The sequence below is a fragment of the Panthera uncia genome, assembly GCF_023721935.1.
Source record: "Panthera uncia isolate 11264 chromosome D3 unlocalized genomic scaffold, Puncia_PCG_1.0 HiC_scaffold_8, whole genome shotgun sequence".
In the NCBI taxonomy this organism is placed as follows: domain Eukaryota; kingdom Metazoa; phylum Chordata; class Mammalia; order Carnivora; family Felidae; genus Panthera; species Panthera uncia.
Window position 1 is genome coordinate 77,655,437 of NW_026057586.1, and position 14,139 is coordinate 77,669,575.

Sequence of the window (14,139 nt, forward strand, 5' to 3'; positions counted from 1 at the left end):
GAGAGCCAAACACGTGACAGGTTGACTTCACGAGGTGGGAAAGAGATAAGAGATAAGATCGTGATTCTTGCCATCTGATTTCCACAGTTATCAGTGGTTTTTCAAGGAGACCCTCGGTCTTAGAGGGCTTTGCTCATGGGAGATGAAAGCAGGCAATTTGCAGCTCACTGGGGAGGTCCCCCCACTCCCCTCGAGGAGGAAGGATTTCATTTCTAGGTTGGCTTCCAAGCTCCAGCGTCTCGTGGTTGGACTTCTCAGTTGGCTGCATTTTCCATCTCGGTTTTGAAGGTGGTGTTGGGCACTCCACATCAATCTCTCTTTTGTGATTCTCTCCACCCCCTCCCTTGTTCCTTCTCTCCAGCACGGGTCTGACGGGCTGGCGGCGCCGGGAGAATAGTGCGCCCAAGCTTGCGTCACCTCTAGACACATCTAGACACATCCACCAGACACATCTCCTCCCCAGTCTGCCTGACCTGTTGCTTGGGGACACGTCCCACGGCTGGTCCTGACGTCCGCCTGATCAACCATCGCTTCCTAGAGAACGAGGAGGAAGGCAGACGCAGGAGATCATGCCACCGATGGCCGGACAGCAATGAGCGGGTGATGCCGTGTTGACGTCAGAGACGGAGAAGACAAAGCCTCAGAGCAGCTCATTCCTGAGACGCCTCAGCACCAGCCCCCTCTTCCTCCGAGCACGCCCTGAAGCCTGGCTCCTCCTGGTGAAACCATCTTGGCTTGACGCATTTTGAGGTCTTAGTAGACACCATGGAGAATCAGGTGTTCAGCGTTCAGCAGATCCAACCCAACGTCATCTCCGTCCGCCTCTTCAAGCGCAAGGTGGGGGGCCTGGGGTTCCTGGTGAAGGAGCGGGTGAGCAAGCCGCCCGTGATCATCTCCGACCTGATTCGGGGGGGTGCCGCGGAGCAGAGCGGCCTCATCCAGGCCGGTGACATCATCCTTGCAGTCAACGGCCAGCCCCTGGTGGACCTGAGCTATGACAGCGCCCTGGAGGTGCTCAGGGGCATCGCCTCTGAGACCCACGTGGTCCTCATTCTGAGGGGCCCCGAGGGCTTCACCACTCACCTGGAGACCACCTTCACCGGGGACGGGACCCCCAAGACCATCCGCGTGACACGGCCTCTGGCTGCCCCCACCACCGCTGTCGATCTGTCTCACCAGTCATCGGCCAGCAGAGAGCACTCACCGGCAGTGGACAGGGCCACGGGTCCTGGCAATGGGCCGCAGCACGCCCAAGACGGTGGGCAGGAAGCTGGCTCTCTCCCCCATACCAAGAGCCGGGCTCCCGGGCCCCCGGGCCAGGACTCTGCCAAGAAGAGCATCCAGGGCAGCCAGAACAGTGATTTGCTCAAAGAGATAGAACCTGTACTGAGCCTTCTCACCAGTGGGAGCAAAGGGATCAATGGTGGGGGACCTTCCAAAGCAGAGACGAAGGATGCAGAAGTCCAGGTGGACAGGTAAGCCCTGTGTGTGTGCATGGATGTGTCGTACGCAAACGTGTGTCGCAACTCAGTCTCACAGCCCAGAAGCCGACCCGAGCCGTCCCAGACACCTGCAGAGGCACATGCCCTCAACCGCTCTTGCCTCTTTCTCTCAAAACTGCAACCGTAGGAACAGAATGGGCGTAACCTCCAGCCTGTATCTCTTGCCACGAGACCCAGCTGACAGTTGCGGTGGCTGATGTCACGTCTTCCAGCAACCCCTCACTCAGCATGGGTATTTTTGCGATCTGCAATTCACGGGGCAGAAGACTCAGGCTCAGAGAGGAGGGGCCCTTCCCGAGTCACCCCGTGAGCAAGAGCCGTGTGTCCGCGGCAGCCTCCGCATAGGGTGAATGCCAAGGTCCTGGGAAGACAGAGGGGATGGGCTGAGGCCTGCGCAGGCCTCAGCCTAAACCAGCTGTCGCCTTGGGCAGCCGCTGGAGAGCAAGGGAGGTTCTAAGGGAAAGGAATGGAATCGAAGTAGAGGCCCTGCCCCCCCCCCCCAAAACGGCGCTCTTGCTCAGAGTCTGCAGGAACCGAGGCGAGAGCAGGAAGACCCGGGTCCCGGCCCCTCTGTGTTTGCCAGATTGGCATTTTCTGACTCTGTGGAGGAAGAGAACAGGTGACACAGTGGGCGATTCTAGCTCCTTCTCTGGGGAGGAGTGGGCAGCTGGGCCAAGGGGTCAGAGAATAGTGGGTCCAGGGATAGAGGAGAGAGGCAAGCTTCTCTGTGAGCCCATTCTGGTCTCAGGTTAGCACAGCCCCTACTTCTTATCCAGCCCCCATGTGGGGCCACCCAGAAACCCAGGACAAGGTTTCCCACCCACCCACCCACCCCATCCCCAAGGACCCCTGAGTGTCCAGAGAGCACTTAGAGGTCCCCAGGGTGTCCCTCAGGAACCTGGATTAAAGCAACTCTCTCCAGGCCCCTGCACTGATTTCATTTAACACATGTTTGTTGAAGACAAACCCGGCACCAGGGGTGGAGGGAACACACCGACGCTCTGACCGTGTGAGTGAATGAAATAGACAAGCCCCGTGAGCTTGGGGACCTTACAGTGTCACAGGGAAAAGGCAAAGAATCAGTGAGATAAAAATGTTAACATAAGTAGGCTGTCAGATATGTGCTAAGGGGATACACGGAATCAGACGGGGGTCAGGACGTATTGCGGAAGGTGGATTTTAGAGAAGAGAGGCTGGGCAGGTCTCAAGGAAGCAGATGTTGGAAGACCCGGAGGGAGGGAAGAAGGGCACGTCGAAGCTTTATGGAGGAGGGGCATGCCGGGCAGAGGAATGGCAGGTGCCAAGGTCCTGAGGTGGGAGGGTGCCTGATGTGGTGGAAGGCCTGCGTGGGACCCAGTCTCCCTTCCTGACGGGTCAGCCCCCCAACCACACTTTGAGGGGGGCCCTCGGTCTATGGCATCGCACCTCAGGCCACCGTTGCATCCTGGAGCTTTTCCAACTTCTCCCACCTGAGCAAAAGCCCAGCTGATTCCAGCAATACCCCGAGCGGGAAGATGGGGTCTCTGCCAGAAGCCCCAGGGGTTCCCTGCTGCCCTTTGAGCTCCTATCCTCCAACCTGCTTCTTCCCTCTTCTGTGAGCTCCTGGCGGGGGGTGGGGGGTGCGCAGTTTGGAGTCTCCCCATACCTTTGGTCCCATCTCCACAGGAGATGGAGAGTCTTGGCCCCAGTACACAGGACGTGGTGTTACCCTCTCGGTGGGGCAAGTGGGTGGGGGCCCCTATTGTCCTGACCTTCCTTGCCAGAGCTGGGGGCTGGGATCAGTCCTCAGGGCTGTCCTGGCATACAGAGATCTGGGGCCCGTTTCACCCATGACTAAGCCTGGAGACCCTCCCCACCAGGCTAGAGCCGGGTCCTCAGGGGAGCTGCCATTTCCCAGGTGTCCCTACGACAGCACCTGCAGCAGAGATAACATATTTTTATTTTGAGATAACATAGGTCTTGATGTAGTTTCTGGGCAGCCAGCGGCCCCCAAGTCTCATCCAGTGGGCTTAAATCCTAAAGCATCTATAGAATCCAGAATCAATCATTGGCCTGGTTTTCTAGGAGGCACCAGATGTGCCCCCCCGCCCAACGAAGTCTTCTGAGCACAACCTCTTCTTCCCCATTCTGGATATATGTGCCTCCCTGCTCCTCAACACCCCCTTCTCCTAGGAAGAGCAATGGGGCCCTGAATGAGTGTGACAGTCCCCTCCTGGAGGCTGTATTTAATGCTCCATGCGCTTGGTTCTGATTCTCACCTGGGCACGGGGTGGGCATGGGGTTGTGAGCATCAGAATTCCCTGGGGCTTCCTTTCAGCCCCGCCCCAGACCTAGGAGCCTGAATCTCCCTGTGTGACATAGAGAAGTCCCCTGGAGGGTCCCTCTTATCATTGGGAGCTCGGCCCTCCCCCTCCGAGAAGCCAGTGTGACCCTCTCCCAGCTGGCAGTGCGGGATGCAAAAACCTGATGCAGGACACTAGGCTTGGGCGAGGTTGCCAAACGTGAAGGACTTTAACGGGAGCCTGGCCTCAGGGGCGCCTCCAAACACCGCCTCTGAAAAGCAGCCTTTGTTTCCCCGAGGACGGGGGCAGGACATGCTGGTCTGACACGGGGTCTCCTCCGGCAGACCTATTTGCCCAAATTGGGAGGCTGCACCTCAGCTCTCAACCCGCCCTCATCCATCACAGTCCTCCCTCCAGTGACCAAAAGGAGCAGGAAACACTGCTTTGGAAGAAAGTGGCCCAGAGCAAGTACAGGGCTCCATGAACCCCACTAGGGTAAACGGTTCTCAGCAGGAGTATTATCCAATAATAGTGCATGGTCCCCTAGCTCAGTGGCCCACGCCTGTGCTCAAAGCTCCCCACCCCCCACATTAACAAATATTTTTAATTTTTTTAAAGTTTATTTATTTTGAGGGACAGAGCACGAGCAGGGGAGAGGCAGAGAGAGAGGGGGAGGCACAGAATCTGAATCAGGCTCCAGGTTCTGAGCTGTCAGCACAGAGTCTGACCCGGGGCTCGAACCCATGAACCATGAGATCATGACCTGAGCAGAACTCAGAACCTTACCTGACTGAGCCACCCAGGCACCCCCACAAATATTTTTAAATGCCCCCTTTCTTAACCAGGAGCTAATAATGCCCTAACTATAAACTAAAGGAGACCAGGCATAAAAGTAATTTATCATAACAGAAGCTGTAATTTCATCTATCAGCGCTCAGCTATTTGCCCCTAAACAGAGAGTTGGTCCACTCACGACTGCGTCAGATGCAGGTGGAACCAGGTGTATTGTTTTGGCCACTCAGATGCCACCAGCGGTGTCTCCTTGGTGATGTGATCTTCCGAAATGGTGACAGACTCCCAATGAAATGATGTCCTGTCTTTTCCCAATGGTTGCATGCATGGAAAACTGAGTGTATTTTAAAGCCATGTTTCAGCGTAAGACTGAATCGGGGTCTTGACTCAGAAGTTTAAGCTTGCTTTTCATCTTGGTTGATGTGCTAAGGCCGCATGGCAGGCAGGACCCTTCTTCCTTGTGTGGGTTTGCCCTTGGACCATCCCCAATGCCACCTCCTTTCCACCGTGATGCCAGGGACCCTCACCATCATTGGAAAAACCAAAAGTGCCCTCAGAAATCACCAAACTAGGTGACAGGAATAAGTGCCTTGTTAAGTGTCAGCATCCCAAGTCAGGAAATGCAAGCCCAGAGACAGAAGGGTCTTCAACGTCACTCTCCGGGCTTGGCGGGCTGGGGATGATTCCAGCCCCTTGGAGCACATGGCCGCCTGGAAATTACTCAGCCTTCCAGTGGCTTCCCCATCCAGGCTGCTTTTTGGGGTGGGGGTCAGAGCTGGCAGCCTGGATTCTGGATGCCCAGTGAGGCCAGCTGCCTACCAGGCCTGGAGCCCCACATCCGGGTCACAGCCAGCAGGCTGTGGCTTCTGGGGGCCAAGCAGAGGCTGGGGCTGTCCCTGGTTCTCAGCGGTGCCCTTGACTCTCCTGCTCTCTTGGCCTCATTTCCTTCCTTCCGTCTTTCCTCTTGGACACGGACCTATTCACCTGCTTCATCTAACTCCTTGCCCTCACGGGGCGTCCCTAGTCCTGTTGTTTGGGAATGCTGGCCCTCCGTTGGGGAGAGAAGCGATGTTTAGTCTAGACACAGTCTCTCCCTTGATCCCAGGGGGAAGGTAGGCCCGGCAGGTGGTGGCAGTGTGCGGGGAGCGTAAGGAAGGGAAATCTGGGGGCTTCTGGGACCTTCGGCACTTGGGAACGGTCACTTTAAAATGCTGCGTGTCAGAGGATATCCAGGTTGTTCAGATTGCTGCCCTGAAGGAGGGTTCTAAAGAGGCCAAGGTCCCTGGTCCAGCATCCATCTGGACCAGCCGGTCAGCCTCGCCCTGCGTTCTGATGACTTCTCCACTCGCAGGGCACTCGGTTACTTACAGAGAACCTTCATAATAGCCATCTCTTCAGAGCTTGGGTGAATTCAGCCCTGCTTCGTAAGTAGGTTGTATGGTTTGGGCCGCCTTATAGGCAAGGAAACTGACGCTCAGAAAGGTGGGGCAATTTGCCCAGAGTCACACAGCCCTGGCCACAGAGTGCTCATCTTGGTTCTGCTAGAAATCTCATGGTGGGTGGCTACAGTTGACACGAAACCGGGCGAGAAGAGGTGGCTGGAGGTTCAGAAGTCAGTTTCGATCCTAGAGAATGAGCTTAACTGGGGAGAGGAGGTCTCCTGTGACAAGCTTCTGTTTTATGACCAACATGCTAATCAAGCTGTACTGAGCCCTCCAGGGGGCCTGGCCTCACACTAAGGTCTTTACATCAATTACCTCATTTGCTCCTCGTAGCACCCCATTTTCCTGGTAAGCAAGCCAAGGCTCAGAGAGGCACAGTCACTTGTCCCAGCTCACAGAGCTAGCAAATGACAGAGCCAGGACTTGACCCCAGGCCCCTGCTCTTGGCCTCCACTAACATAGATTACACTGTTGGCCACAGTGCACTTGACCACTAGCCATCAAGTTTCTGAGGACTTGGGGTATTTTCTCAGTCTGGAAGGGAAACTGAAGTGCCCTCCACGCAAGATAGCACCCCAGGAGAACTGACCTCAGACCAACCAATGACCGCACTGATTCCAGGACTGTCTGCAATAGAGGGTCTCCTCCGTGACTGCACTTGACATGTCTTATGGCTTTGAATCAGTCCGTTGGCATTGACTCCAATGACTGCCTTCACACTGAACCTCAGTGCAAGTTTTCATTCTCACCTTGACCATGTGAACATAAAGGGCTTCCCCAGTCCGTCGTTTCCTGGGGAGGGGAGAGAAGTCCTGGTTATAGAGCTATTGCTCTTACTTTGCACCCTCTCCTATCTGTGTCCCCGCCATCTTGTCAAGTGGCACCCCAGCCCCTCATTCTGAGGAGGAGCTATGGAATGAGCCCACGCAGCCACCCATTCATCCCCAGATTGTGTGCAAGGAAGGGGAGCTTCTCACCATCTTTCATTCAGCAAATATTCACGGAGCATCTTTTCTGCCCCAGATACTGTCCTTGGAACTGGGGATCCACTGATGAGCCTCTGCCATTATGGAGTCACAGACAAGAAATGAATGATAAACAGATAGACTCAGGCTCTCAGGCAATCATGTTAGATAGTGACACATGCTATAAAAGAAATGAAATAGTGATTTGAAGAAATATGGCTTGGGATTGGGAAAAAAAAAAAAAAAACTAGATCAGAGGGTCAGAGAAGGCCTCCCTGAAGAGGCAACATTTATACTGAGGCCAGAAGGTATGAACCGTGTGAAATCTAGGGAAGGGCGTTCCTGGCAGAAGGTACAGCAGGAGCAAAGGCCCTGAGGCAGGAACAAGGTTGTGATGTTCAAGGAACGGAAAGAAGGTCTGTGGGACGTGAGTGTAGTGAGTAGGAAGAGAGCTATGCGCGCATACACACACACACACACACACATACACAGCCCAAGCCATCCCTGCCCCTGCCACCAAATATTCATTGTATCCATTTCCCCTTGCAGTCGTAACAAATGACCACAAATGTGGTGGCTTGAAACAGTATACGTTTATTCTCTTACAGCTCTGGAGATCTTACATCTGCTCTAGGGGCAAATCTGTTTCCTTACCTTTTCCAGCTTCTAGAGCTGCATCCCTTGCCTTTCTTGGCTGGGGCCCCTGCCTGCCCCTTCCAGCATGAGCATCTTGCTTCTGGAGTCTCATGGCCTTTGTCTTCCATGGCAGAACTCCCTCTGCTTCCTTCTCATAAGGACACATGTGATGGCATCCTTACGGCCATTATAGTTAATGGCCCATCCAAGATGATCTCCCCAATTTCAAGATCCTTAACTTCATCACCCCTGTAAAGACCCTCTTTCCATATAAGGTAACATATGTGGGTTCTGGGGATTAGGATTTGATGTCTTTGGGGGCCGTTTTCAGCCCCCCACCCCCATCCAACAAGCCCTACTGAGCAATTCTGTGGCCAGACCCTGGACTGGCCATTACTATGAGGTCTCATTGGACTGGGCTCAGTGTTCTTCCTTCTAGACCCCCCTTTGCCATCATTAGCTACATATTTTAGGAAAGCCCCTTGACCTCTCTGGGCCTCAGTTTCCCCATGTGTAAAAGTAGCGTGTGGACCAGATGAGCCCTAAGATTCCTTCCAGAACTACCATTCAGGGTCCTCCTGAAGGTCATTGGTGGGCACGCTCATCACAGGCCAAACAACTTACCGGTCCACCTCCTGTCAAACCCACCTGGAAGGTTCACTGCTCCATTCGACCTCCCCAGACCATCACTCCAGGGAGAGGCACTCAAACACCCCTTTAGGTCAGAGGTCACAAACTGGGGATCGAGGGTCACACTCAGATCTCCCTCGAGTTTTATTGGGCCTGAAGAGTTTTCTGAAAAAGCGATTTTGTGGCAAAACAGAGAAATCAAGAGGTTTCACATTAAACCTGGTTTCCAGCCTCTCAAAAATAAAGAGAGCATCGGAAGAGCTATTAGGACCAAGTCTCTATTGTGGGGAGACAACCAGCCTCGGGAGCTGTGCGGGAGCTGGCATGGGCTCTCCAGTGGCCCAGGATCCAAAACCAGCCAATCTGCTCAGCCCAGACGCTGCAAACACTGGAGGTTGAGGATCCTGCCCAGCATTTGTGATGTGAGCAATTACAGTCGTGATTGCTGCTGAGCCCAGAGGCCCTCACCTCACTTCTCAGCTAGAGGATTTCGGTAAAATTCCAGCTCTCAAGAGCATACTTTTCTCCCTCACAACCTTCCCCCACCCCAGCATGAAGAGCTCTAGAACAAAGCTTTGCAGAGACCCCAGATTCATTTTCCACAGCCCCCAAGTCCTCCTGTTTTAACTTAGCTCCCAGCATCCACAGCCAGGTGGAGGGGGTTGGGCGAGAAGGGGGGTGGTCAGGGAATAGTGTGGTGTCTGTGGAGAGATGCAGCAGGCTTCCTGCCAGGAGCAGCTCTCCTCAGCAGCCTCCTTGCCCGGTTGGGCCAGAGCAGGTGGCCCCCACTTCCAGACTGTGCCCTGCACACAGGCTTGGCCCTCCTGCTCCCCATCCTGGGTACTTGGGGTTGGTTGGTGGTCAGCACTGGGCTGATCAACACATGTGTCAACTTCCTGTGGAGTTGAGCCCACCCCCTGTGTGAGAGTCCGAGGCCTGGCCCCCAGGAAGCCCCCCAGTTGGAAGGATTTGGCAAAGGTTCTTAGAAGGTCTAGAGATGCCAGACTGACTGTTGGCTTGGGCATGATTGTCTAGCTAGCAAAGTGGAGGAAAAGGAGCTTTAGTTTAGTCCTTGCCAGAAAGCATAGAAAATGCTCGCCAAGTGGGAGTTAGACTTCCGTGCCTGGTTTTATGGGGGGAAAGAAGAGAGGGAGCTTGGGGGATGTTGATATTTCTGACCAGGAGGGCGCCTTGCTGTTCACAGCCAAGAGTCAGGCCCAGAGCCCTCCCAGGAAGGTGGGTCTTCAAGGAGGTCTGTGAACCATGTGGGGTGCTTTTGACAATGCAGGTTCCAGGGTTCCCTGGGGACCCAGACTCTCCAAAGGGCGAGTTCAGGAGAGTTTTAACAGTTGATGCTGATGCACTCTGAAGTGAGAAATTCCAAGCATGATGGCATGATGGCTCTGGGGTTACTGGTCCACCTAGAATGCAAGCCCACTGGAGGATGGCCTTTCCAGAGGGCTAAGGACACCTGAGAGGAGATAAAAGCCACTTAGTGAAGACATTCTCTTCAATCCCATCTGGGAACAAGGGACAACTGGTAAATAAAGCCTTGTAGACACAGAGATGGGTATAGAACAAGGAAGGGAAGGACTGGGAAGCATGAGATCGGGGTCCTCAGCCACACCCAAGCCAGTGCTTCTCAATAAGGAGGAGTACATTTGGTTTCCTCTCCAAAGGGACATTGGGCAATGTCTGGAGAGATTTTGGATTGTCACAACTGGGAGGGACTCTGGAAAGGGAAGGAGTGTTACTGGCATCTAATGGGTAGAGACCCCCTAGAGAATGCTGCTAGACATCCTACAAGGAACAGGACAGCCCCCCACAACAAAGAATTACCCAGCCCCCCAAATATCAATAGTTCCAGTTTGAGAAACCCTGATCTAAACTGAGACCACTCCAGGCAGCTGGAAGGACCCACACTCCTGAGTATGGCAAAGGAAAGTCACCATCCTGGCTTCTAAGAAGTCAAAACAGTCCCCATCCACCTCCACCTATGGACTCCCAGTATATTTATTTAAATGAAGAAATGATGCATTAAAGTTACAAAAATCTCATTCAACAGATAAAAACATTCAACATCCCTACTTCATTTGGAAAGAAAAATCAATACCTAAATTTGAAGTTCTTCAAAAGTATGAGGTTCAACCAAATGGCCCCTCCGCTACCCTCTTAATCTCTGTTCTCAGTGATTCTCAGCCAGCACAACAGCAAGAAGGAAACACCTGACTTTCAGGCTTTCTCCACTGCTCATTGGTGCTGTGACCTTTGACAAGTTACCTAATCTCTCTGAGCTTCAATTTCCTTAGTTGTCAATGTAGTGCACATGTTTAGTTAGTTCTGACTATGTGTTAGGCATTTTACATGCATGACTTCATTTAACGCCCAGGAGAGGAAGAGTGTGAAGTGGGTGTTGAAGGTTGAGTAGGAGTTGGTTCCTGGCAGAGGGAAGATGAAAGGGCATCCCGGGACGGCAAGTGTAAAGGTAGGAGTGGATAACAGTGTGCTCCTCGGGAAGAGGGGAGACTGGAGATCAGGACCGAGAATAATGGAAGTTGGGAATCTAGAATGGAAGCAGAGAATTCCCAAAGTCCTGTGCTCTGTGAACAGCTTAGAAAGGGTCTGGGTATCTCTGCCTGTGCCCCCCAAACCCCAGGGAAGATGCCCTTCTTGGCTAAGAGCTACGTGTGTCCGTTCCCCAGTGTTGAGGGACGTTAGGCTTTGAGGGATGCTCACTGCTATAACCAATATGTCCAATGCTACAACCACCAGCTACATTTGGCTACTTAAACATGATGAAAGTTAGATAACATTTAGATTCAGTTTCTCAGTGACCATAGGCACATTTCAAGTATTCAATTGCCACATGTTACCAGTGGCTATAAAACTGGACAACATAGACGTAGGATGTTCCTCTCATCACAGAGAGTTCTACTAGACCGTGCTTGCTTAGAGGAATCTTTTTTGTTATTATTATCTCAGAAAGAGAGAGAGCGCATGAGTGGGGTGGAGGGGCAGAGGGAGAGAGAGAGAGAATGAGAATCACAAGCAGGCTCCACACTCAGCATGGAGCCCGATGTGGGGTTCAGTCCCACAAGTCTAGAATCATGACCCGAGCCAAAATCAAGAGTCAGACACTGAACCAACCAACACACCCAGGTGCCCTTAACTGTTTCATAGAGAACTAGCATTTCCCTTTTTCTGTTTCTGTCTGATCATCCCATACATTAGCAGTAAGAGCAACCACCAATAGGTACCACACAGCTAAGGGCTGTAAGCTTTACCTTATTTAAACTTTGCAGCAATCCCATGAGCAAGGTATTATTAACCCTATTTTAGAGATGAATAAATGGAGAATTCGAAAGTGTGAGTATCCAAAATATCCAAAGTTGCACAGCTTATAGCCAGCAAAGCCAAGAGTTGAACCCAATGCTACCCAACCCATAGCCCATGCTCTTAACCAGCAAACTACCCTGCCTGTACGAACCCCATCAAGCAGCTAGATCCCAGGGTGAGCAAATTTGCAGCAATAAGCCAGATATTTCCCTCAGACCTGGTTATCACTGTCAGACTGAGAGTTGGGAAATACTGACATGTACTTCTGTTTTTGCTCCTGGGTGAATGGAAACAAAATAGCTCAACCTGGATGTTCCCTCTGGTCCCATATTAAAAATACTCTTCCCCTGCTCCTCGCACAGGACTCTTAAATAAGTTTGTTGTTGACAAAACACTTCAAATGCATTATTTAAACAGAGGTGTCAAAGGCTTTTTTACAAAGGGGGAACTGCAACACAGAAGTAGCTCTCCCTGAAAATTCACACAAGACAAGCCATTTTGGAGTTGCTTAGGTAATTGTTGCCTGTTTAATTCTTGCAAACTGGCCTCTTTCAGCAAGAGATGTTGTATTACTTGCTCCTTAGCCTCTGGCTTAGAGTAACTAGTTTTTCCTGTCTCTGTGTTAAAAAAGGAAGGATCTGGGCCAAACATTATTCAGACCTAGTTTCAAATCCCAGCCCTTCTTTGTCTTACTGTGGGAACTCGGGAAACTTACATGACCTTTCCAGGCTCAGTTTTTGCATCTGTAAAATAGGGCTTTTGTTGTCTGTTGGGATAAAATGAAGTAACATCTGTGCAAGCACCTGGTATGTTACACACGCTCCAACAATGCTAACCTCTCTTCTCCGCTGAATCGCCACTTATAGTCATGTGGTATCATGGGATCAGGACTTTCAGAGCTGAGAGGGAGCAGAGTGACTTTTAGAGCAGCCCTCTCAACAGACAATTTCTCTGTTTATCACCATGTAGGTGAGCCGTTGACTTGTGAAATGTCTGTAATCAAGAAACACTCCCCGTGTGTTTTGGTGACATTTTTAAAGAGGGTAAAACAGAATGTTCCCTCTGACAATTGCAGACCTCTCCGACCAGAAGAGTCAAAGTGGCTCTGACGCAGGCCACCAGGACTTTTGGAACATTGTGAGGAGGAGAGGTCTGGATGGCCCCGAGTGAGCAGCCAGAGGGCTTGAGCCCTGGCTTCCGATTGACCCCAAATGACTGTCAGCGCCAGACTAGAGGTTGGGGGAAATTACAGAACCAGGATTCTAAGTCCCCAAAGCTGGGAATGTAGAACAAAGGGCTAGGTAACAGCTTTCACACCTGGGACCAAAACCAAGAGGGGCTCCAGAGTAAGCCACAGACAGATGCTATAATCAGAGTAAAAGTGGACGGGCGAGTTCAAAAGAAGCCAGTTGTCAGGAAGCAGGGGGGCAGCGCCTGGAGAGAGAAAGAGGCGAGGGATGGTCAGGAGGTCTGGATTTCGAGGCAAAGTCAGTCCCATCTCAGCCATGACTTCTCTCCTTCTTAGAGGATGACCAGGCTGTGGAAACTAGCTAAGATAGTCTCCCCCTGAATCTGAGTTCAAGAACAGAGAGCCAGGAAAACTTTGGTGTTAATAAGCCAGCCTTTTGAGTCAGGAACCAGTCTGGGTTTGAGTCCCAACTCCATCATCCCTGGCTGTGTGACTTAGGCTAGTGTTTTAACCTCTCTGAGCCTCAGTTTCCTGATCTTAGGGGGATTCTGAGGATTATGATTATAGTAATGAAGATGCTAATGATGGTGATGATGGAGGAGGTTGGTGATGCTGGTAATGATGGTGATGATGGTGAATATTATGATGTAATGAAGGTGATGATGGTAATGATGACACTGATTATGGCAATGGTGATAGTGATAATGGTTATGCGGATGAGAAGTTGGATGAGGAAGATGGTGATGGTGATGGTGGTGATCATGGTGGTGGTGATGGTGGTAGCAATGGAAGTTTGGATGGTGGTGATGATGGTGGTGATGGTGATGATGGCCATGGTGATGGCACTAATGATGGTGGTGATGGTGGTGATGGTGGTGGTGGTGATGATGGTGATGATGGTGGTGGTGGTGATGATGATGGTTGATGGTGGCAGTGGTGGTCATGGTGATGATGTAATCGTGATGGTGATGATGGTGATGATGCAATCGTGATGGTGGTGATGGTGGTGATGGTAGTGGTGATGGTGATGGTGGCAGTGGTGATGGTGGTGATGATGCAATCGTGATGGTGATGATGGTGATGGTGGTGATGATGATGATGGTGGTGGTGGTGATGGTGGTGGTGATGGTGGTGATGATGCAAGCGTGATATTGATGATGGTGGTGATGATGCAATCGTGATGGTGATGATGGTGGTGGTGGTGATGACGGTGATGATGGTGATGACGATGGTGGTAGTGGTGGTGATGATGATGGTGGTGATGATGCAATCGTGATGGTGATGATGGTGGTGGTGGTGGTGATGATGGTGATGATGGTGATGATGATGGTGATGATGATGGTGATGATGATGGTGGTGATGATG

At 51.9% G+C, this 14,139-nt stretch overlaps 1 protein-coding gene across 1 annotated transcript in view; it reads left to right on the forward strand.

The window, feature by feature from the left end:
- The first annotated feature begins 352 nt into the window (after positions 1-352).
- The window catches only part of NOS1 (nitric oxide synthase 1), an 89,932-nt gene continuing 76,145 nt past the window's right edge, over positions 353-14,139 (forward strand). The window contains exon 1 of the mRNA XM_049619271.1: positions 353-1,475. Coding sequence (XP_049475228.1) covers positions 766-1,475 — 710 coding nt within the window. The 5' untranslated portion in view covers positions 353-765. The remainder of the gene's footprint in view (positions 1,476-14,139) is intronic.